At 42.1% G+C, this 22294-nt stretch overlaps 1 protein-coding gene across 3 annotated transcripts in view; it reads right to left on the bottom strand.

Annotated features, from left to right (window-relative positions):
* LOC124410795 (tyrosine-protein phosphatase 99A-like) overlaps window positions 1-22294 on the bottom strand; it is a 307496-nt gene that overhangs the window by 179242 nt on the left and 105960 nt on the right. For all 3 annotated transcript variants that reach the window (XM_046889412.1, XM_046889413.1, XM_046889414.1), the window contains exon 2: window positions 15704-16006. In XM_046889412.1, coding sequence (XP_046745368.1) covers window positions 15704-16006 — 303 coding nt within the window. The remainder of the gene's footprint in view (window positions 1-15703; window positions 16007-22294) is intronic.

Here is a 22294-nt window from a genome sequence, read left to right as displayed (position 1 = left end):
CTACGTTGCTTATGGAGTTGGCACACGACGATGTGGATCGCAATGCACATTGAAGGTCACGTTCCAATCACGATTTTCGCAAACCATTCGCCATGGGAATCGTTCGAAATTTGAAAATGTCAAGTTATACCCATCACATCGGTAATGAAGAGAATTATTTAAGAAATACTAAGTACTAAGTGGCTGAAAATCGGTTTCCTATCGTTAAGTTGACCAAGGAACAAGAATATGTTTACAAATTTGACTTATGACAAATATCTACAGAAATGTTGGCCACAAACACTCAAAATTGACTAAAAAAGCCCAAAATCTGGCGGAAATGGTCAATATAATGGTCATATTTTTGTTCTATGGTCAGTTTTACACTAGGGAACCGACTTTCAGCCACTTGGTACAAAAAACCTCTGCGTAATCAAAAATATCCAAATTCAAGTAAGAAATGTGAAAAACATAAAAAATGGCTCTAGCTGAGCCAATAAATTTTTGCGAGACCTCATATTTTCTCCAATCCAGTGAAAATGTCGCAATGTCGTTATCGAGTCTTCTACAGTGCACGTTACGCCGGTTTTCTCCCTGTCTGAATTTCGCGTACAGACTGAAGTTATTATAGAAAGAATCTAGGACGATCGTTTTTCCAGTAACTTACCGAGCGAGATTATCTTGGATGGGAGAGAGAGGAGGAGGCAGAGATGCATCAGCGACAGGCGATACGTGTACGAAACGGAATGGGGGCAGGAAAAATAACTCCTAAGTTGACTCGGACGAGCATTGAAACTCCTTCCGGCGAGACTTTATCAAGCAATTCTCTCAAGCATATTGGCCGTGGATCGTTTAGGAGCGTGAAAGAGGAGGGCCGAGCGGATTGGGAAGACCGAAAAACTGCGTCTCCGATTCGGTGCTAGCTGTAAGACTTTCAAAGAATTTTCACCGAGTTCGCAATCCCGATTCAATACCTTACACCCACTGTGTTTCTTAATTAATTTCTCGAGTGGCCTGCTCCGGCTTCACCGGAGCTTTGAAATAAAAGAAGCTCGTCTTCCGAGAAGCTCTTTTTCTACATCCCAGCTCTAGTTGGTCACCAGATATCCCCGACGTTAATCTCCCTGCACTACGTCTCTTCGCGAGAAATGCTCTCGAGAATGGAGAAATGAAACATCCGACGCACCTGCAGCCTTTCATCTGACAACTGCGAGCCCAACAGGGTTCGCACAGAGTACGTACACTATCTTCTCGGAACGTGATTCAATTTAGAAATCATCCACGAATGAGGGTTGACCTCGCGCTGCCGAATGGAGTCCGTTTTTTTTCGAGCCGTATAAACGTCTAAAGAACAAAATTTTTCAATTCACTGATCTGTCCATACTCGCTTCGTTTCAAACAAAATGAAACCAACTCATCTGACTACAACACCAAAGAATATCATGGCCAACGAATTTTTAGTGGAAAAAAAATGTCTTCTCCAATCGAGCCTTCGAGTGCCACTAAGAAAAAATAAAGCAAAAGAAAAAACATCCGTGCGAACGTAAGCGGCACTCGGCATGATCAGATGCAGAGATAATTTCGACCCCGCGCCGTTCAATTTTTCACCCCGATTTCAGGCGTTATCTCGGTGGGTAACCCAAACCGTTGCTTCCGCGCTCTGCAGCGCCCTGCCTGATCATGTGTACATTGCAGGTCGAGAAGGTCGCGTGCAAAGGCACGCCTTGACTAGACCCTTTATCTGAATGCGGGTCATCAGTCCGTTTTAAAGCGAGTCGGGCGATACGGTTTGGGCCAGTGCTGCACCGACTCACCACCACAGTTTGGGAAAGCAACCGGGCTGCGAAATCGATAGACGAAATATACTGCCAGGAGGCAACGCCGGTGCGTCCCGCAGTGCCCACGGGACATTCGCCACACAAATTACCATATCTCGCCTTCCTATTACGCCGGAGTAATTCGGCCGGAGGTTCCCGCCGTTCTGCATGCACTCCAGAACCGGATTATTCCCGGTGCTGCTTGCGGTTTCTCTTCTTGGCCTTTGAAGCACGGAGTCTAGATGTATAAGGAGAACGATCGACACAGACTTTTTGGCTTTACTTGCGGCTAGTAAAAAAGACAAAGATCATTTTCTCACAATGTCCACCAGGGTGGCGCTGGGGACGTTAATGTCAGATTCATGGTGTCTGTTTGTTATTATTTGTATCACGTGATCACGGCATTCTCCTTGTAAATCTGTCATCAGCAACGCCAGCGCTTTTAGTATGAAAAGATCTTTGTCCAATCTTTTGGCCGTTTCTTATACATTACGATCATTCTCTTTATATCTAAGCTCCCAGCTTTGAAGAATGATTTTTCGACCGATTTCCAGTGTTGCCACTCTGGTAATTGAGAATATAGCAGCTCTGTGAAAAAATTTTTACTAGATAGGTAGTAGAATGTACTGAATGGAATTCAACAATTGTCAGGTTATGTTTTTTTTACCGCCAGGTAGTGCTTTCATTATTTCGCACTTGTCAGTGAGGCAGCTTACTGGACGGTCTTTTTCGGCAGGCTCATGTCCTATCTAGGAAACACACTATCTATGCTCAGGTTATGATGTCGAACCGCATGGAAGAAAGCATGCGAGGTTATAATATGGTCTCTAGGGAAATGTAGAGTATTTGCGTAATTATTGTAGTGTATTACTGGCATGAACAGCATGTTACATCGATGAGGTTTAGTTGAAAAGTCGACGTTGCCCAGAAAAACCGCGTTTTAAAAATTGTATTGAGAATCGTTAAAGCATGCTAAAGTGTACTAAAAAATCATAAAGTGGTAAACCGAATTATAAAGGAACCAGAGTAAAACTCCACGGCGATTGAGCTTTTGTATCAGGGAAAGGCGGGGCAGCGTCGACGACGTAAATCATTCTGATTAGCTCACTCCGGTTGTATGCCTACGAGCTGATGGGAGATCGGCTTAATCTCACGCATTGGCGTCGTTTGTTCTAAATTTTAATTTTTTCATATCTTCTTTTTGGCCTTTCTGTGCTGTTTTTCATGCCAGGACAATTCAGTACTGCCAAATCAGACTTAGGGAAATGGTTAAGTTGGAAAATTTGGTATTCGTTAGATTTCCACGTTTGAAGTCTAAGGCAATCACTTCCGATCATTTTTAGATGAACGTTGGGGTTTATGATCAATATTTGCTCGACGATTTCTCAAGAAAAAACAAACCGCTTTTGACGATCTTGGTTTTTTCTTCACTAAAAACTTTTTCAATAGCAAGCAAAGTCAAATAAACCATTCCTCAAATTTTTCGAGACTAAAAATCTTTGTTGTCCAAGACTTTTGTTGTATCGTATAACGGGAATAACGGGAATTCCCAGGATTGGTCCTTTTAGGCCAGTTGATTTTTTTTTTTTTTTGTATCTGGTCACTGGTTCCTCAGGCGCGATATTGTCAGTCCTTTTCAATGTTGGCGGTTGTGAGGAAGAGGAAATTAGGTTTTAATTAATTTAAACAGAAATTGGCATCACATTAGAGCCGTCGAGTCCATTCATCTTGCGCGTAGCTGGGTAGCTGAGCATTTATCAACCTGGTGTAGGTACTCGACAGTGTGAGCCCCGCTAGAGCGGTAGAAACGGAGCGGAGAGGTGGAACAGAAGCGTCTTCGAGCTGCGGAGCGACCAATTGAATTCATCCCCTGAGTGTAAATTCAGTGCCATGCCGGCAGGATTCACCGGGTTTCCTGAGAAAATAGGATCAAGGAAATGTAGACTGCTCTCTGCTCTCTGCTCTTCCCGCCTGTCTGCCAGGACTCGAAAGTCTCCCGCAATTCCATCCAAGTCTCGTGTCGAGCATGGGGAGTAAAAAAATGCACTTTATAATTCGACTAAATCTCCAAGGGTGGAAGTGTGATGGGTGAGAAAATATAGGAAGATTGGAAGGGATGAAAAGCAAAGGCTCACAATATCACAAACAACAATACAATCTGTTACACGAAATTCTCGACGTATAGAAAATGTGGAAAAACAGGGGAAAATCGAAGTGCAGACAGCCTTGATAGGTTGGAAGTCAAAACTTGAAAGAATCGATATTTGAAATGGCTGTTATATCAAAATTTCAAACATGCGAAAATGAAATAACGAAAGATGAATTGTTCGAGATGTTGATTTTCGAAAGTATCACTGATTGGAATGACTACTAATCGAGATTTCGAACAATTCATCTTTCGTTATTTTATTTTGGCACGTTTAAAATTTTGATACATCGGCCATGCCAAATATTGATCCTTTCAAATTTGACCCCCACTCCCGTGATATACATATAATCTAAAATGGATACGAATATTACACCAGAATTCCGACGAATTCCTACGTTCTAAAAACTTTGTAAGAGATTTTCGCGTTTTAAAATTCGACTTTGGGCTTCTTGTATTTTCTCGCATACTATTGTTTGGAAAGGAGATATCAGAGAAAAATTTTACTCTCTCGTCGTCCCGTACATTGTTATCCTCAACCGTTGAAATCCAACCGAACGCCAGATTTGAAAAAAAGGAAGATATACAAACAAACAAATAAAATGGCGGATCGTGCAGGACAATGGCAAGAAGAGAATTCTTTCGCACACATCAAAAATGGCATTCTTGTTATTTCGGATCAGCGGATATCAAAGATTCCAGACTGGCATGTAACGCCGGATGCCGTAGCTTTGAAAAACGCGTTTTTGGCAAAAAGAGCGCCTGTCTCTCGCTTTTCCTTTGCGGAATTAAATTCAGTCTCGATGCTCTTGCTGGCCGTGTGTTTCCACTTACTTGAGAAATACATCTTTGACCAAGTCTCTCCCTCTCTTTGAAGATGAAGCCCACGCGTATCCTTCTCTGACCGCGGGCAGACACAGAGGCGTTGTACATTCGATAAGCAAGCTTTCGGAAACCGGACGGGCAGAGGAAAATTTGATGGATCTCCTCTCAGACTATGTCTCTCAGCGCGGAAATAAATTTCATTCCGTTTCCTATCCCCAATGGGATCTCTCCTCGTCTCTACGAAATCGAACCCTGCAGTCCAGTAGGTATTTATTCAAAACCAAAATACGTGTTATTATTTCATGATTAAATTCACTTCCACGAGACTTGATCAAACGGTTATTGCAGCGTTTTAATTGACTTTTCACCACACCCGTTCGGAAAGTACAACTTTCTGTCCCTCGCATAAACGGGTAAGTTGTACTTTCCGGTGCAGGGGTTTTTGAAAAATAGTATACATAACACGGGAGTGGAAAAGACTATCCCGAATTGCGTTCTTGCCACCCTCACCTTTGGCTCGGGTGTCAATCTTTGTTTGGAAAAGCCTACTTTCCCTGCCTAGGTGCGTAATATACTATTACGTGTACCGATATCCGGTGAAAAAAAACTTCTCTCATCAATTTATCAAAGTTACGAAACGTGCCTTCAGTCACAAAAAAGAAAAAAAAAAAAAGCTCCGCCAATGTTTACAACTGTTTATTATTCCGCCGAGCGTAGCAAGGGATTCAAAATATTAGTTTTTTGCTCGTCGCGATGCGTAAGATCTTCTTTTTATTCATTCTATTTCCTTTTTTCTTTGCTTCTTTGACTTCTTTTCTAATTTATCGTCGGAATATTCCCTACCTGATTACAATGCCAAATTGAATTCTTTTCTCGAAGTCAAGGAGGAGAAAAAGATGGAAAAAAGAGGAAAGAAGGGGTGTAAATAATTTGTACTGTATAGATATATCCTCATCGGCGCTGATTCAACAAGAGTCCCTGACGAGAATCAAAAAGTAATTGTCATTCTTTGATTGGTACCGAGAATCCAAGGCTATGGATCAACGGAAGAGTCGTCGCAGGGTATTCTTCCGAGGAACCGACTCTAATTGATTGCACCCTCAAGACAGGTCCACCACATTAATCAAATTAAACCCTTAATTTAGGGTGAATTTCTTTTTTCTTCATCTCTCTCTCTCTCTGACTCCTTTTTTCTTTTTCGTGTTTTTTTTTTTCCAGAGACAAGCCAACGACCAATAAAAAATGTCGACCTGGGCAACGAATGACGTCAACCCACTGATAACGGGGTCTACCGGCGATTGTTGGAACCCCAGAAAGATTAACTGCCAGAGAAACGACGCGCCCGCTCTTTTCAAATTCCTCGCAGAGTTCGCTCTCTCCTTTTCTCTCTTACACAAACGCTTCTGAAACTTGCTGATCGTCATGGGCGCCCATGCTCCAGGTTTCGGGTTCCCGATCAATGACGATTCCCGAACTGGTTTTTCAGGGACGCGTATCTGCGTGAAAAAACTCTGCAAAGTGTTTTTTAAACGCGGCGAGAAATTTCAACTTTTAATACAAACTTTCCCATAAACCATTTTCAACAAGTTTTTGCATATTCTTATGTCAAGACTTTTTCCTACTCTTGTACAGAGTGAATTCTTAATTACTCCATGGTCCGGTTTCCAGGGTAACCTACCGTTCCTAACCTCAAAAATTTTTACTGTTCTGAATCGAGCCCAACTGCCACAGTTAATTGTCAACATTTTTGAGGATACATACATCGTCCAAATTCATGACGGTTGGTTACCCTGGTAAACAGCTGCCCTCGGATCATAGCGCATGCGCATTGAATTTCATTCATTAGTATTCACTCCGTATATAACCTCATCACGTCACAACTTTTCCTAAACAACAATTTCAAACAATTTTACACCTATTTGGAGTAGTTGCCATCAAATTTTCAACCTCACAGTTCTAAGTAACAAATTATACCACTTATTTGCAAAAAACAAAGATGAAATGAAAGTAAAAACCGACAGTAAACATGTGAATACAGCTATTTAAAAGAGTACGAATATCAAACGTTATTAGACTCAGTATATAAAATCATACCGAAAATAATAAATCGAAAACATGCAGTTACAAAAAAAAAAAAAAAAATTGTACATACGACCAAACGCGTTGGTCAAAAAAAAATTTGAGTTTGACACAGCACGATATTTCCGTAGCAACGTTTCTCCATTTTATCTTCAACGTATAAGCTACAGCTGCATCGCGAAGTCGGCCGTAAATTGAATACTCAACGGTGATTTGGGGTCGTTGACTAGGTCACTCTAACGAACCGAGATTTCTAGGTTATCCTTTCGACGAGTCGCGCATGAATGAATGCAAGCAATTTGTGCAGCCGCGTCTCGTGGCGCTGCACGTTCAATCAGACTAATTTCTTCGCCGGGATCTCGTTAAGCTCTAGCGTAACGAAAAGAGGGTGTCTCCTCGCTAGTTTTTTATTTTCTTCCCCCCACCCCCCCTCTCACTCTTTCTCTCTCTCTCTGTTCATCCAGCGTTGCACAACGTTGTCGCTCGTTAGGCACTCGAAACGCACACCCTGCATCCATTGTCAAAGGGGATGGATCCCATCATTTGGCTAATAGATGCGGCACGTCCAACAAAGATTTCGCAGCGGAGAACTGCGGAGAAGATTCGAGGGGATGCAAGCAGGGAAAAAAGATAAATTTCCTCTGAATAAATAACGCACAGCTTTCACACCGTTTATCCACTCGCGCGTAATGATCCAGAAGTAGATTCCAAGCACAGTTAATTATACACGTTGCTTAATATCTGCAGGAGTGAACTTTACTGTGTGAATTTAACGGTTAAAATAGTTGGCCACGTTTCAATTCTATACAACGCAGCATTAAAGCTGACTCAATTTCACGTCAATATTCATTAACAAGTTTGCCAGAAGTAAGATAGGAACTCCACGATATCCAATAACAATTGATTTTTCATTACTTTATAACGGTTTAGATTCATTTTGATGTTATCGTCGGGTGGAAAACACAAGATTGGTATCAACTGGAAAAATAAGAGTGTATTAGACTGGAATTAAGTAATAACATATCAAGCCTAATTAGACGCGCTTTATTATTACATTATGGTTCGCCCAGACTCATTAAAAATTTCGCAAAAAAACTCGAGATTTAAATTTATCAAACAAACTGTAGGTATATATGATAAACTGATCAATATCGAAGTCTTCTTTTGTTTCAAAATCCGTTAAAACTAATCAGGGATGAAAAGAGAAGATAAAAAAACGGCATCTCTAGACTGATTACCGAGAGTCTGACTCAGCCGAAAATACATAAATCTATATAATGTACAATATAAGTATATAAACTCGTTGAAATAAACTAATGAGATTTGTTTTGGCGAATTTTTTTCTTCCCAAAGTAGAGATGGGATTGTGAGCGGAGGGGTAGTTGACTTAAATAAAGAAGATAATAATACATGCGTCTATATAATACATCGGAACGGATTATCTTTTTGTCGTTACAGATGCTAAGAGAGAGAGAGAGGGGGATGGGGGGAGGGAGAGAGAGCGAGAGAGAGAGAGCAAATGGGTGCCTGCCTTTAGAAACCCGCCGGTGCTCTATATCTGCAAGTCAAAGAATCCAATTTGTTCCATCGGATGTCCAATAAATTTGTGTCCTTTGACGAGGGACGTACGTCAAAATGGATCTGGGACTTGAACGAGCATCTATGTATACGCATACATACATGCTACAGTAATGCAGCTCTATCAGATTTTTAGTGAAGGAATTTCAATGAACCGCATGCACTCCAAAGGGAAACCCAGTTATCTGTACCGCAGTGCTCGAACGGATCTGCGGGCGTAGTTTGAACGAGGAATAAGGAAAATGGAAACTCGAAAAGCGATTCGCTTCTTGCATTGTGTGGAAAATGGTGAAAGAAGTTGTTAAGATTGTCATTATTCACGAAGATTCAACTAACAGCGAGCCGTGATCAAGTATTTCAATCTCCGAATATTTTGGGCTAAAATGTTACTATTTTGAAGTGAAAACCGAGCCACTCAAACAGGAATGATATTTTTACCCAAAAAACATTTGAAGTGATCTCTGGTTTTTCGTTACATGTATCTTCTAAATATTTTCTAGTGAAATTTCACTCCTGCCAGTCGGAGTGTCTCAATTTTGACTCGAAAAAATTTGACTGATGTGAAAGTTGGTGTAAACCGTATGTTAGGTTAGGTTAGGTTAGGAAATTTCACCCCTGCCAGTCGGAGTGTCTCAATTTTCACTCAAAAAAATTTTGACTCATGTGAAAGTTGGCGTAAGGCGTAGGTTAGGTTAGGTTAGGTTAGGTTAGAAAATTTCACCCTTGCTAGTCGGAGTGTCTCAATTTTGACTCGAAAAAATTTCGACTGGTAAAAAATTTGGTGTAAGCTGTACGTTTTTAGAGAGAGAAAAATCAACGATATACACGGCATGCGAGTTGAAATTTCGTCGCGTTACTCGAAATTTGCGTTTTGAAAATTTTTGGCGTGTGTATCTGTCTCTGTCTAGTGGCGGAACGTTCTGAGGGAATAAGAAAAATGTGACACCGTCTGATATCCGGTACGTGTCAGGGAAGATGGCCGTGAGCTGAGGCGGGGAGGGAGATGCGAGGATTTCAGAAATATTCATTTTAATGGTTGACATAGCGGGGATATTGGTTACCGCTGGGACCAGCTACGTGGGCGGAATAGCCGATGCGATTTCCCTGGAAGTTCGCCGGGCGTCGCGACGCGCGATTTCGAATTTCAGGGAGAAACTAAACGCCCTAATACTCTCCGTGAGCAACGGTAACGATACGACATTCCACGGTATACTTAATTAGCCGAAATATCAAAGGGGGCTGGCCTGAGAAATTGCCGGGGGAACGATCGGCATTTATCTCGGGGCAAAGTCAGCGGTAATAAAAGCTCAACGCCTATCTCAAGCCGCGCAGCGAGAATCCCGAAATCGCTGAAACTGGAACATGTCAGAATTCGAATACAGTTAAACTTACGATTATATCCCGCCGTATGCAAAATTTTCCACCTAGTCAGCGACCAACTCAAACAAAGAAGGAATATTTAAATGCTGATTGTAACACGGAATCCAACCAGAGAACTACGCTCAGGAGACTCGTTTTGAATAAGAAACGCATTTCGGAAAATTAGGCATCACCGGAAAATCGGGCACAGATTATAAATTCTACAAAAAAATACATTCAAATGATTACGCAAAATAGTACATTCCTGCATTAGTGCGCTCGAAAGTTGAATTTTGCGCACTCGGTTAGGAAAAATCGTATACGCAACACGTGCGGGAATCACCTATTTTACGAACTAACTGCGTAATCTTCCAGTATTTTGAAGCTATAAAATTGAAGTAATATTACGTGGTTTGTGTAAAATTTTTCACGATATTGGACCAGTTTCAAAGTCTGAGGTACTCAACCAGTTTTCAGATGAGTTTTTTCGGATGATTTACAACAAATTGACGAACATTATTTACCTTCTTTTGATTTTCAAAAACGTATTCATTCAAATAACATCTGCGGTCTCTTATAGTGCTCACAAAATTCACCCATTCCTGATCCAGCGACATCTTAAATGCATAAAAAGCGTGTCGACGAAGTTTTTAAAAGTCACCTGCTATAGTTTTATCGGGGTGTTTTTTTTTTTTTTTTTTTTTGCTGTTGAGAAAGAAAAAAAAGGAAAAATTACGCGGTCCCTTTTGCATTCCGAAATCGGGTTACGCTGATTGTCAGCGTTCAATATTTGCTCCGATTGAAATTCGTCCTGATCCTTGCTCCTGCAGTCGAATGAATTGAGCCAAGCTTTGCGGGAGAATGGATTTCCGACTCGGGTTAAACCGCATGCCATAAATGTGAATAAACGTTTTCAGTTGCGTTACCGTGAGATATTTTCCTTCCCTTTTTTCTTACTTTCTCTCTCTTTTTATTTTCTGTTAAGCTTCCTTCATCGAGATCAAGTCGATTCTTGAGAAAATTTAAACCGTATAACTGAAAATTTTCCCCAAATCACGTTTTACGTTTAAAACCGAGGTATTTTCATTCAAAATGACTTGTCTCTCGCTTGCTCGGCAAACTCTGTTTGTCTTCCCGGAACAATTTCATCTCGCGGATTTTACCCTGGACAAAGGAACCCGTTTCGTTTACATTTCGAAAGGGAAATTTCGGCTGCCGAACTGCCGGGCCAGTCTCAACTCTGTATACTCGCATTATCCCACCGCTGCCACCAAAATACTCACTAGCGTGGGACAAGCGCGATATAATACACCTTCCACCCCTCTCTCTCTCTCTCTCGCTCTCTTCTCCCTTCCGAATATTTGTCCCGAGAAAGTTTTCGCCCTGGCGCGTATACCGAAAGTTCTTCCCCTCTAATTTTACGCCCGCAAAACCTCTTCCGGGATCATTGCTTCGATATTGCTCCTATTACTAGCGCTCTTTCAAGGGGTTTATAAAGTACCTCGGAAGCCGGAGACGTTTGGTGAGAACTGAACGACGGAGAATTTCCATAACGCAACCTTATTTCGCAATTTTAAATTCTCTCTCTTCTTTCATCTTCCATCAGACGTGTAATAAGGTTAGAATCCAAAGCTAGAAAACATCGACGCGCACTTCGTAGGGTATTAATAAGGGTGAAAAATATTTCTTACCAAGTATTTCGAAAAAACTTGAGACACATTAATACGCGAAGAGTCCACAAAAAACATCGTTAGCCTCCGTTTGACGTGGACATCGTTTTCTAAGTAACGACGTTTAATCTGCGATCAAAAAACTACGATAGATATCGAAGTAACAAACGTCGTGCTACGGTAGAGTAAAAATCCCATCCGCATTCTGGGACCTCAGTCCCATCCTCATCCTCGTCCTCATCCTCAGGGAATACTCAACAGCGTCGAAATGCGCATGGGACCATAGATATAGGCATGTATTCATCGAGTGCCTCTAGGTGCGCTCGGAGCATCGGATAAAGACATCATCCCTCAAAATGGAGGAATTCTGTCGATACGTAGCTACGTGTATATCCATATCTCTCTCTCTTTACGTACACGATATGTATACCTATATAGATGTATCTACATATAGCTATACGTAGAAAATAGAGAGCCACTCTATGTCTGCATCATACAGACGGTTTCTTTACCCTGATATCGAACGATGTAGTAAAACCTTAAATTCTTCTATTCTAAAAGGATTGTACCTATACCTGAAAAACATGACCGGAACTAAATGTGACTCGATATTCATGACTATAAAGTATGTATAAAGTTATGTTTTCCGGAACCTCGGGAAATTCACCCTTTTTTTCTTTTCTTTTTTACATTTGCTGAACGCATGAGGAAAACAAATATTTATAAACTATTTGAGTAAATTTTATTGTCAGTCTCTTCCCAGTCTTCGGTTTCTCTTGAGACATAGAAGAATAAAGAATGGAACGAAGAAGAGGTTTTGTGATAAGGAAGAAGATAAAAAAAAAAAAAAAGAAAAAAAAAAAAGAGCCAACAGCTTCAACCGAGGAACTCAAGAGTTACACAGTCCTGGTCACGAAAGTCTGAAGGAAAGATTGAAACTTTTGGTAAGGAAAAGTGACGGGTAAAAGGGAAAAAAGGTTACAACCACGATGGTGGAAGAGAAGAAGCTCAGGGAACTCGAAAAGGTTTCATGCCTTGGCATCCACTTCATGCTGCGAGAGAGAAAGAAAGACAGAAGAAACAAGAGATAGGGGGACGAAGAATAGAAACGGGAGAGAAACCTTAGCCTCGCAGAGAGAAATGGCGACGAACCGAATGATTTTTAGACGACTCGTGAGTCAAGGATCAGCTCGGCTAACAGATTCTCCAAATTTTTCCACCCACGCGTCTGATGCAAGAATGGGGGATGAACAGTGTAGTATTAGAACTTTTGTTCCTTTTTCACTCCTGCTTTCCCCCGTCCTCCCGCCAAGGATCGTTCCTCATTTCCCGCCCGAAGCGTAGATTAAAATCCAATCGTTCCACCTGACGACGGGAAGGCACAATTTCAGGAAAGTAAACAAGACAGTCTCGATTATCTTTACGTCGAAGCGAGTCTTCCATCTTGAAATTCTGCTCCGTTCCGTCTATCCCGGAGTTCGAGGTCGAATAGTTCGGGATAAGTTGGTCGCTCGTCGTGAGGAATGAGCCCCGGCAAATGGGTCGAGGGTTCTCGACGAACCGGTCCACCGACCATCTATCCAGAGCTGAGCTATCTAGCTGTCTCTGATAATTAATCTAATTCCAGGGTGAATGAGGAATTCGATTTTTATAACGAATGAGGAGAGTGAGCATTAAAAATTTCTCTCGCCGAGGAGGGGAAAAAGGGGGAACAGGAAAGAACTGTTCGACCATAATTGTAATTATTTCTGCACAGCTGGTTGAATCATTGAGTACAATGTAAGTTAATCTTCGGAACCTGGGGTGATGGGGGGAGGGGAGGGGAGGGGGGGATAAAGAAGAAGAAGAAGAAGAAGCAGAGAAAGTTGGGAGTTGTAACTCGGAAGTTAATCGAGACATCCAGAGTAAGAAAGTTTTTTTTTTTGTGGGGGAAATCCCAGTCAGCATCGGAAGAAGAAGAAGAAGAAGAAAAAAAAAGGCCAAGAAACGCACAAGCCGGAAGTTTCATTCGATTTGTGCGAAATTTACTTATAATTAAATTAACCGCAACAGCTGATTTTGATATCGCAGTTTAAATGCGAAAAGTTTTAGAAAAAAAAAAATTTGCAGCTGTAATAGAAACGGAGTTTATTGACTTTTCGCCCCGAAGTGTCGCGTCGGGACGTATACGAGAACGGGGAAAAAAAAAAAAAAAAAAAAATGAAAACCCGGCAGCTTCATCCGGTGTCTGGAAAGTTAATCCAAGCGCCGCGATTGCGGCTGGTAAACTGGCCGAGGACGCGAATTACATTGACTTATACTTCCTAACGCGCGTTTATTCCGCAAGGAGTAAAATTTTCATCGAGGCAAAGGAGGTGGGGGGGGTTTGTAATAAATCTCCTGTTTCTGACAACTCCTTCCGCAATTAGTGCCGCGCGAGGCAATTAGCGCTGACTTTAATTTCATTTATTGCTAATATAACTTCTTAGGTATAAAGTGAATAAACGAGTCTAGGAAGAAACGAGTCGATAAAATAAAGTTAATAAGAAAAAACTAAGTATCAGATTGTTACAGTTATTAAGTAGATAATGTGGCTGAATTCAGGATTTAAAGTATTTTAAAATATGTTCAGCTTTGCAGACAACTTTTCAAATTCTCATCAGTTTGACTCGAATTAAGCCAAGACAATTCACCAAATTTTATCAATGTTGGAATAAAATAAGTTTTGAAAAAAAAAGACGATTTTCATGGTCTAAAAATACGAGGAGACAGTGAAAGCTTAATTCTTCATTTCGTGATTGAATCATTGAAAAGTCGAGGTGATTATTGGGTTTTATATTGCCTGAGGAAACTTGTAATTCAACTTCGTTGCACAAGTTCTTATACAAAAAAAAAAACAGTAAAAAAGATTACCGCAGCATAAAATTTCATTCCAGTGATGCCTCTTTCAATTTTGTCTAATACGCGAAACGAAAAAATTTTACGTTCCCGGAACCCAGATTTTCTTGAAACGGCTTCAGGAGGATAAAGTCTTCGAGGAAATCCACACGAGAGCTTAAAGTCCCACACAACGGCAGCAATGTGTAGAGTCGTGCACGTGGCGAAGCTGCCGCTACTGCTGCTGCTTCAACAAACGAACTAGCAAAGCTGCAAACCAGCAGTTTTCCTCCCGAGAATCGCGCGAGTCGCAGCGTAATAAGCAGCTAATTACCAGATAATTCGCAAACTCTGAAACGCGATACCAACCAACCAACCAGGGTGTCTGGAACGGGCACCGCGGGGGAAAAGATTACAGGAGAGTAAAACCCGCGCTGCATAATTTCCTTGTTGGTGAACTTCATCCTACAGTGGGTATTAGAAGATACGGAACCACGCGAGCGCGTCATTGGATGAATTGGTTGAATACTTCTCTACAATATACCTATTTCATAATTTTTAGTGACTTGTGTGAAAATTTCAACTGAATTACGTGAAAGGGATTTTAAGGGATTTTTAGAAACTTTGATTAGGATCTTTTTTAGAATCATAGAGAGATGATACGCAGCTCAAAGACATTTGAAGTGTACAGTCGAATGATAAAAACAGTGTCCAAACGAAAGAATTTCGATACGAGGACTGGACTAGTTCAGCCGAGGTCAATTCATGTTGTTTACAGATGGATTCTATGCAGATCTCGTAAACTCTAATTTTTATCCAGCCGTTCAATTGACCGTAAAAACAATTAACGTAAAATCCGAATAATGAACTAATAGAATATTGAATACCGACGTAGAATGATTTTTGCAGGATTCATTAACAAGCAATTCGGATATTGTATTAATTGAAATTCTATAATCCATAGAGTCATTACGTATCGACAGAATGCTCCGTCGTCTGCTATAGTTTGATGCACATGCGCTAAAATTCGAGACTAGTTGTTTGTCAGCGCGACCAACAGAAAAAAATTCAGATAAAAGGTTGCCGCGATGAATGTAACCTCAAAAATTTTTACGTTGAACACGACTACCAGTGAACACTGTCAAAATTTTTGAGGTTACGTTCATAACGGTTGGTTATCCTAGCAAAACAACTGCTATCAGAGCGTAACATTTTTACATTAAACCATAAAGCGGACGACGGATCATAAATAGTCTGATGAAAAACTGTTTCGATAGCACATCAGAGTTACCAATTTTTTTTTTTCTCATACCTGAGGAATAGCTTTCTCATTAAATTGATCGAAACTCAATTTTGAGTAGAGTATCGCAGTAGTTGTAAGAAGTTTGACTCACCTTGAACCATGAGCTTGACGATGGCTTCCGGCATGGGACGATTGTTGACTAGACAGTAGTACTCGCCGCTGTCAACGGAAGTAACGGGATGAAAGAAGAGGGCGAAATTATCCGCGATTAGGGAGACTCTGTTACGATGTTTCCAAACAGTGGTGCTGCTGCTGCTGTACTGAAGTATCTGCGCTCCGTTCGCCCGCCATTCCAACATCAGGACAAGCGATTGCTCAGTGACACCTGGACAGGCGAGCGAAATATTTCCACCAGCCTCGGCGTTCACAGGCTGCAACGGTATCACCGTCACGTCTGAAACATCGAAAGGAAATTCTATCGTGAAATGCGTCAGAGTGCAAACAAATTCCAGGAAAATTTATACCGAGACATATAAACGGCGAAACTTGACAGATCGAGCGTTCGAGTGCGCATGCGTAAGTTATGCAGGCTTGCCACCTCAAGCTTCTGCAATTACCAAACGCATTATACGAGGATATATGTAGGTGATATGAATCTTTTAGGTTAAACAGATGTCAAATAGTCGATGCAACGATTCGGGAAGACTTGGATAAGTTTTATTGTTAACTGCCTGATGACTAATAACTGCTACGAGTCATCGTAACAACAGAATTTCTGTTCGAGAGATTTTGACATTTCGTGACCCGTTTCCAGTAGATAAAAGTTGGCTACCCTGTCCTGCGGACAAAAGTGTAACCGCGTTACGATTTCACTGACCAATAGTGCTAATTTATTTTGCGCCTGCGCAGTCGATTACTCAACTCGCTAAGTTCAACCACTTGGTCTCCGTAAATTTGTGTAAATAAAATCACTGCGAATAATTAACCGATCGATATTCCCTGACCCAAAAACTCAAGCCTCTGTTTTTTTTTGTTTTTTTTTACCCAACCATCACTCGACCTTCTTGAAAGTAGTCTCTGAACCCGTGGTTGTAGTAGTTAGAATTTTTGCAACTAAATCCGCGCTATTTTCTTTGTTTGTTTTACAAAGCCGGACATCGACGAGGTGGTCAACGGATGCACGACTGGACACCGGAACGTGATCGGGATGCGAATAAGATCTGCGAGAGGAACCGATTCCTTCTGGATTCCCGAATGACTTCGAAATCGCGCGATGCCCTACGGCAACTAAATCGAGTCGTTTTCACTGATTGGTCGGACACTCCTCGCCCCGAGACTCTCTCACGGTTGCTGGAAGAATCGCTGCAGCTTCTGGACGAAAGCTGCCCCACCAAAGAAGTACGTTTCAAATATTTTCAATTTCAGTTTCGACGATCCGGGATTTTTCACAACCGTCTTTCGGCGGTGTTACAAGCTCCTGGATCGACGATAGGTTTTATTACCCCCCCCCCCCCCCCCCCCCCCCCCCACTCACATCTGGCCACCTCCTGACCACGATGTTTGCAAATGTTTACCTCGCTGATTAAATTTTTGGACGGCTGGTTTCCTACCCTCTTGAGGACCTCGCTCAGCGACCGACCGTGATTTCTTCTTCGTTTTTCTTCGTTTTCACCCAAAATTGGTTCGCCGGAAAGAAAGAGAGAGAGAGCGAGAGAAGGGGATCGAGAGAGATGACTTTCATTATCGGAGGAATACATTATTCTCCTTTTCCTCCGGGAGTTCGTCACGCGCGAGATTAGAGCCTTTCAAACTCCACCTCATCCTGAATCTGTTTGTGGTCGATCTTGTTTTAAAAAAACAAACACCAACAGATCCTAGAAATTATGGAGATGATCTTTTTTTTCTCCCCAGTCTGCATGACGCATTATATCATACAATTCTCGGTAGTTTTTTTGTTTCCGTTGTATTTTTTTATTTTTTTTTTTCTTTTTGTTCTGAAGCGGGGGGGGGGGGGGGGATTTGTCAACCACTTGGCGGAGAGGACGAGGCTATCGCTTGCGAACGAAATCGATATCCTCGTAATAACGCGCAGCAGAGGTCCGTGTATCCAAAGTCTGTCACATGGAAGGCATGTATAGGTTAGAGCACATCGAAAACAGGTACAAAAAGGCATTGTGTCCCCCAAGCTAGGCACAATGGACGCCTCTCTTTCATTTTCGAGTACACGTAGCCAATGGCAAAGGCTTTTTCCATCCATCGAACGCTACTCGATAATCGATAGGATACGCGTTACGATGGAAGGTGCGGGCACACGTCCCACACTCAACATTTCACCTGTATCCATATTCCCATGCCTCCTATGGAGCATTCCGACCAACTCCGCCAGGATTCGATCTCACCGTTTTTAATTTCGTTGAAACTTTCTGGAGGTAATATAAAACCACAAATTTTATTCATTTTTCCGTGCAATTGTTTGAGAATTATGAATATTGAAACACTTTTGTAGTTTCATCATTTTCAAGTTCTTGAAAAATTGGAAACGGAGTAATATCTTCATTTGATTTGCTTTTTTAGAATTTTGAAAATGCATAAGTCGCAAAAATCACTACCCGATCGTTTTTCAATTCCAGACTACGGAAAAGAGATCGGAACCACGGAGTCCTGACTGCATTGCACCACTCCACTGAATTTCTGCATATCGAGACCCCAGTGGCTGGACATGGACACACACACAGCACAACTTGGAACGATCGCATGGACATATGTGAGGCTTGTGTGCAGATGCGAGCAGGCGTTATAGTCGAGTGTGCTTTTTGCCGATCAGCCTGTAGTCGCGATTGGATTCAATACGTGTTTTAATAGTCTCACTTTCTGCCGCTCTTTTGAGATCAAAGGCGACCAATCGCTGCCCAGTTGCTGACCGATAAGCGACAGCCGACCGGGTACAAAAGAGGCGAAACGTTCGACAATGCCAACATTGGCGAACGACTGCCACTTTTCACTAGTCACGGATTTAACTCTGCATCGTCGTTTGGACTGCAGGGAATTTTTACTCACTCGTTTTCGTCACCCGAACGGTTGCATTGCTCGAAAAATTTCAACCTCGAGCGAAAGATGTTATTCACTTTGGTTGTCGTTCCCCGAGGACTAGCTGATCGCGATAATCACAGGCCTGCTGCAATGGGTGATGGATGTTTGCGCTGTCTCCAAGCGAACGACGGAGCAGTATCGTCGATCATAAATTAGGGGGTACTTTGGGATAATGTTTAAGAAAGCTTTTCTGTCTGAGTACTTGGTAACGAGGTGCCGGATCGGTTGCTGATCACGGCGAAAAGATCCTTTCAATTTAATTTCGTTGAAATCTTTCGCGAAACCGCTGTGAACAGCCTTCGCTTTCGTATATACATATATATATATATATATATATATATAAGGTATACTGTGTATACACTTATACCTACCCTCGTCGACGAAAGGGCAGACCTTTACCTTTAGCCAACTTTAAAATACATTTTACGAAATGAGTGGAAGGCAAATACACTTTAGGTAGAGCTTCATCCCAAGATGATGGGATTGAAAATTATTACCACTCTGCACAAGCGAGTGAGATGGTCGGTTTCTGTCCTTCTTTCTCTTTTTTTTTTTTTTTTTTTTTCTTTACCTACCATATTCCCTCCGCGATTTCTCCGTTCCTTTGCACAGTCTTCAACCGAAACGACTACCCGCGGCTAACCAAAGTCGATATTTAATCGACTGTGCGTCGTTAAATCTTTCGTTATTAATAATAGCCCAAGTTTGCTTCGGCTCTTTACGAACCACAAATATTATCCCGTTTCTCCGGGATCATTTGACTCGATTACTAAAAATCGATGCCGTTCCTTTACTCTCTGTCTCCGATTCTCGTCTTATTCTTCTTGGTTTCTCTCTCTTCTTTTTCTCTGCAAGAACCGTATCACGGAGTCGCATAATATTTCGCTGGCAAAAGGTCGAGGATATAATATCGCTGACGCCAAATTGTCATGCGTTCTACCATAACTCTATTCAGCTATCTCCACTTCCTTCAAACATGCTCATATTTATTCATGGTATACTTTGGCTTAATTTCATAGAGTGCATCTAAAAGTTCTGCAGGCAAGTCAGGGAGAATCCATACATACGTATAGGAGGTTCACATGTATATTCATTCACTTATGAATAGCTACCTTGCAAAATTCATCCCGATGTATCTTTTGCTCCCCGCGTTCGCGGTTTATACTCTGCATTATGTCTTTCATTTTTTTTTTTTTTTTTTTCATTAATCTATTATTGCATAACCCCTCTTCAAAATGGAAAGCTTAAATATCAAACTTATACAACCCACAGTTATAGCTACCTGTAAGCATAAGTATAGAACCAAAGAAGAAAGAAAGAAAAATGGAGACGAGAGTAACATTAAAAAAGTTTTCACTCCCCACAGATATCAGGACTCGAGCGAGGCATTTCACTTCAAGATGAACTTTTTTACGGTAAAAAGGAGAACGAAACTTGCCTCATAGACAGACTGAGTAGCGATTAAGAAAATTAACCAACCCGCCACTCACCTTGGACTGTGCCTCAAGGTTGTAATCTTAAAAAATAGCGAAAACCCTGGACCACACATTTGCATAAGCTGTGAAAAAGTAGAACGAGTGTAAAGAAGCTTACACCGCAAAGCCTGTATTCTTATTGTATATAATGTACACAGACAACGAGCCATGGTTTACTCCGACGATTATCATAACACATTTGATACACGGTCGAATCTGCTCGGAAAGTGAAGGTAAGGACCTTTGTTCAACCTTGGACGTGACCTTCGAACAGACATTGTCTTGGCTGGCAATGGCGGCGTATTTTACGCGAATATCCGGAAATCTCTTCGCAGCTTTTTTCCCCCCGAGATTTCAGCCCGGAGGCCTGAATCGGACGTCGGCAATTATTGACCAAATTTCTAACGGCGAATTCTCGCCGAGGGATAACCTAAAGTGTGACGTTGGCGAGGGTGGTGACATCCCTCATACGCACTGCTCACCGACTCGGCAAAAACATGATTTGACGGTCGACGAGGTCGGGCGAGAGGCGCAAGCATAATTTGCTTACGCGACCAAGATTTGCCGTCCGATGCAAAAAAGCCTCGAGTTTTCCAGGCCTCCCGTTTCCCTCCATATCTCTCTCTCTCTCTCACTCTCTCACTCTTATCCGCGAGGTGAAACCTCCCGCGAAATCCTCGCATCCACCTATGTTTTGGGATCATCGATCCACCCTCACGCCTCGATAAATTCCATACCTTTTGACGCTCGATCCTCGCTTTTTGCCGCGCGCATAACCTCTTTGACATCTCCGTCCTAACCTACGCCGCTCGTGAAGCGCACTGACCCGCCAAACGCGTAGTTTCATCCCGTCGATGACGCTGCCGAGGCCGAGGTGAGAGCGTCGTATGACCAATAGAAAAACATTTGAAAGATAAAAGCGAAGTAGAAAACCGAGGATACTGATATTGTAGACTGGGCGGTTCGCGCTTCGCGCGCGTATAGGTTATGTTATATATCTTATGTATAAGTTTGAAGGAGCGAGTGTAATGTGGAAAGTTTGAGGAGGGAGACGACGTGTACATAAGGAAGACACGCGCCGTCGAGTTGCGTCAATTTCTTTCGTGTTGGCTTCAATTTCAGCCGTGGAATAGCCGAGATTATGAACATACATATATACCTACTTGTGTGTATGGATATAGGTATGTGTATGTGTGTGTATATATATATATATGTGTGTATGTAAACTGGAACTACTTGCTATTCGGAAGATCCTCGAGTTTTACTCGACAGGGAGAAAGAGAGGCGGGATGGATATAGCGGAATGGGGATGGGTAGGATGGCCCGCCAGACCCGGTCGATAATTCAGATCCGACGTCGCTTCCAATCGCTGACTTACGCCAACTTCGTTCCACGCGATCAGAGGATATCTTATTCAAAAAGAGAAAAAGAAGAAGAAGAAGAAGAGAAGAAAAAGGGAAAAGAGGTGGAAATCGGAATAGGCGAGAAGGGGACCCGGATGCGAATATCTGTAAATCAAAACCAACTAAATTTCCAGATATTTTTACATCTGTTATTTCGATACGGTTTACGGCTACCTACCGGAGCTGTAGAATTATGCCGTTTTTTTTTTCAACTACAGAGCTGCACTCCGCGAGCTCGGACTTATCTCGAGTCGCTTTATCAGCAACAAACTTCCCCCGTTTCGGATGATGAGAAAGTTGGCTGAAAAAAGGCATGCCGTACCTGGTATGGACCGGACTTATTCTTTATCTAGTCAGCGGAACGAATGTGTGGTATCAAATTCCGCGGAAGCCGTTGGAAATTACGACGCCTGGGGTGATGTGGGTTTAAGGTAGGTATACGGACGTCGAGCTACCACCGCGCCGGTTAAACTCGGAGAAATGAACACCGAAATACACGATCCAAAAACGACTCGGGCCAAGACAGCGTCAGCAGAATGTGTAACGCCAGCAGTAGAGGAAAAAAGGCGGGAAAGGTTGTGTACGACTTTGAGGTTAGATTGATTAAGCGATTACCCAGCAGCCACTGGTTTTCGCCTGTTATTCGAACGTCCGAGTGCGGTCCAACTACGTTTTCATTACAAATCCACGTTTCTCTGTCGAGGATGGATTTCACGTTTCATGTTCTGATTGCCCGTTCAAAACTTTGGTAGCGTTAGTTCAAAGAATCGAATT

Source organism: Diprion similis, chromosome 10 (genome assembly GCF_021155765.1).
Source record: "Diprion similis isolate iyDipSimi1 chromosome 10, iyDipSimi1.1, whole genome shotgun sequence".
Taxonomy (NCBI): domain Eukaryota; kingdom Metazoa; phylum Arthropoda; class Insecta; order Hymenoptera; family Diprionidae; genus Diprion; species Diprion similis.
Note: the sequence above shows the minus strand (reverse complement) of the source record. Positions and strands in the feature narration are given on the sequence as shown.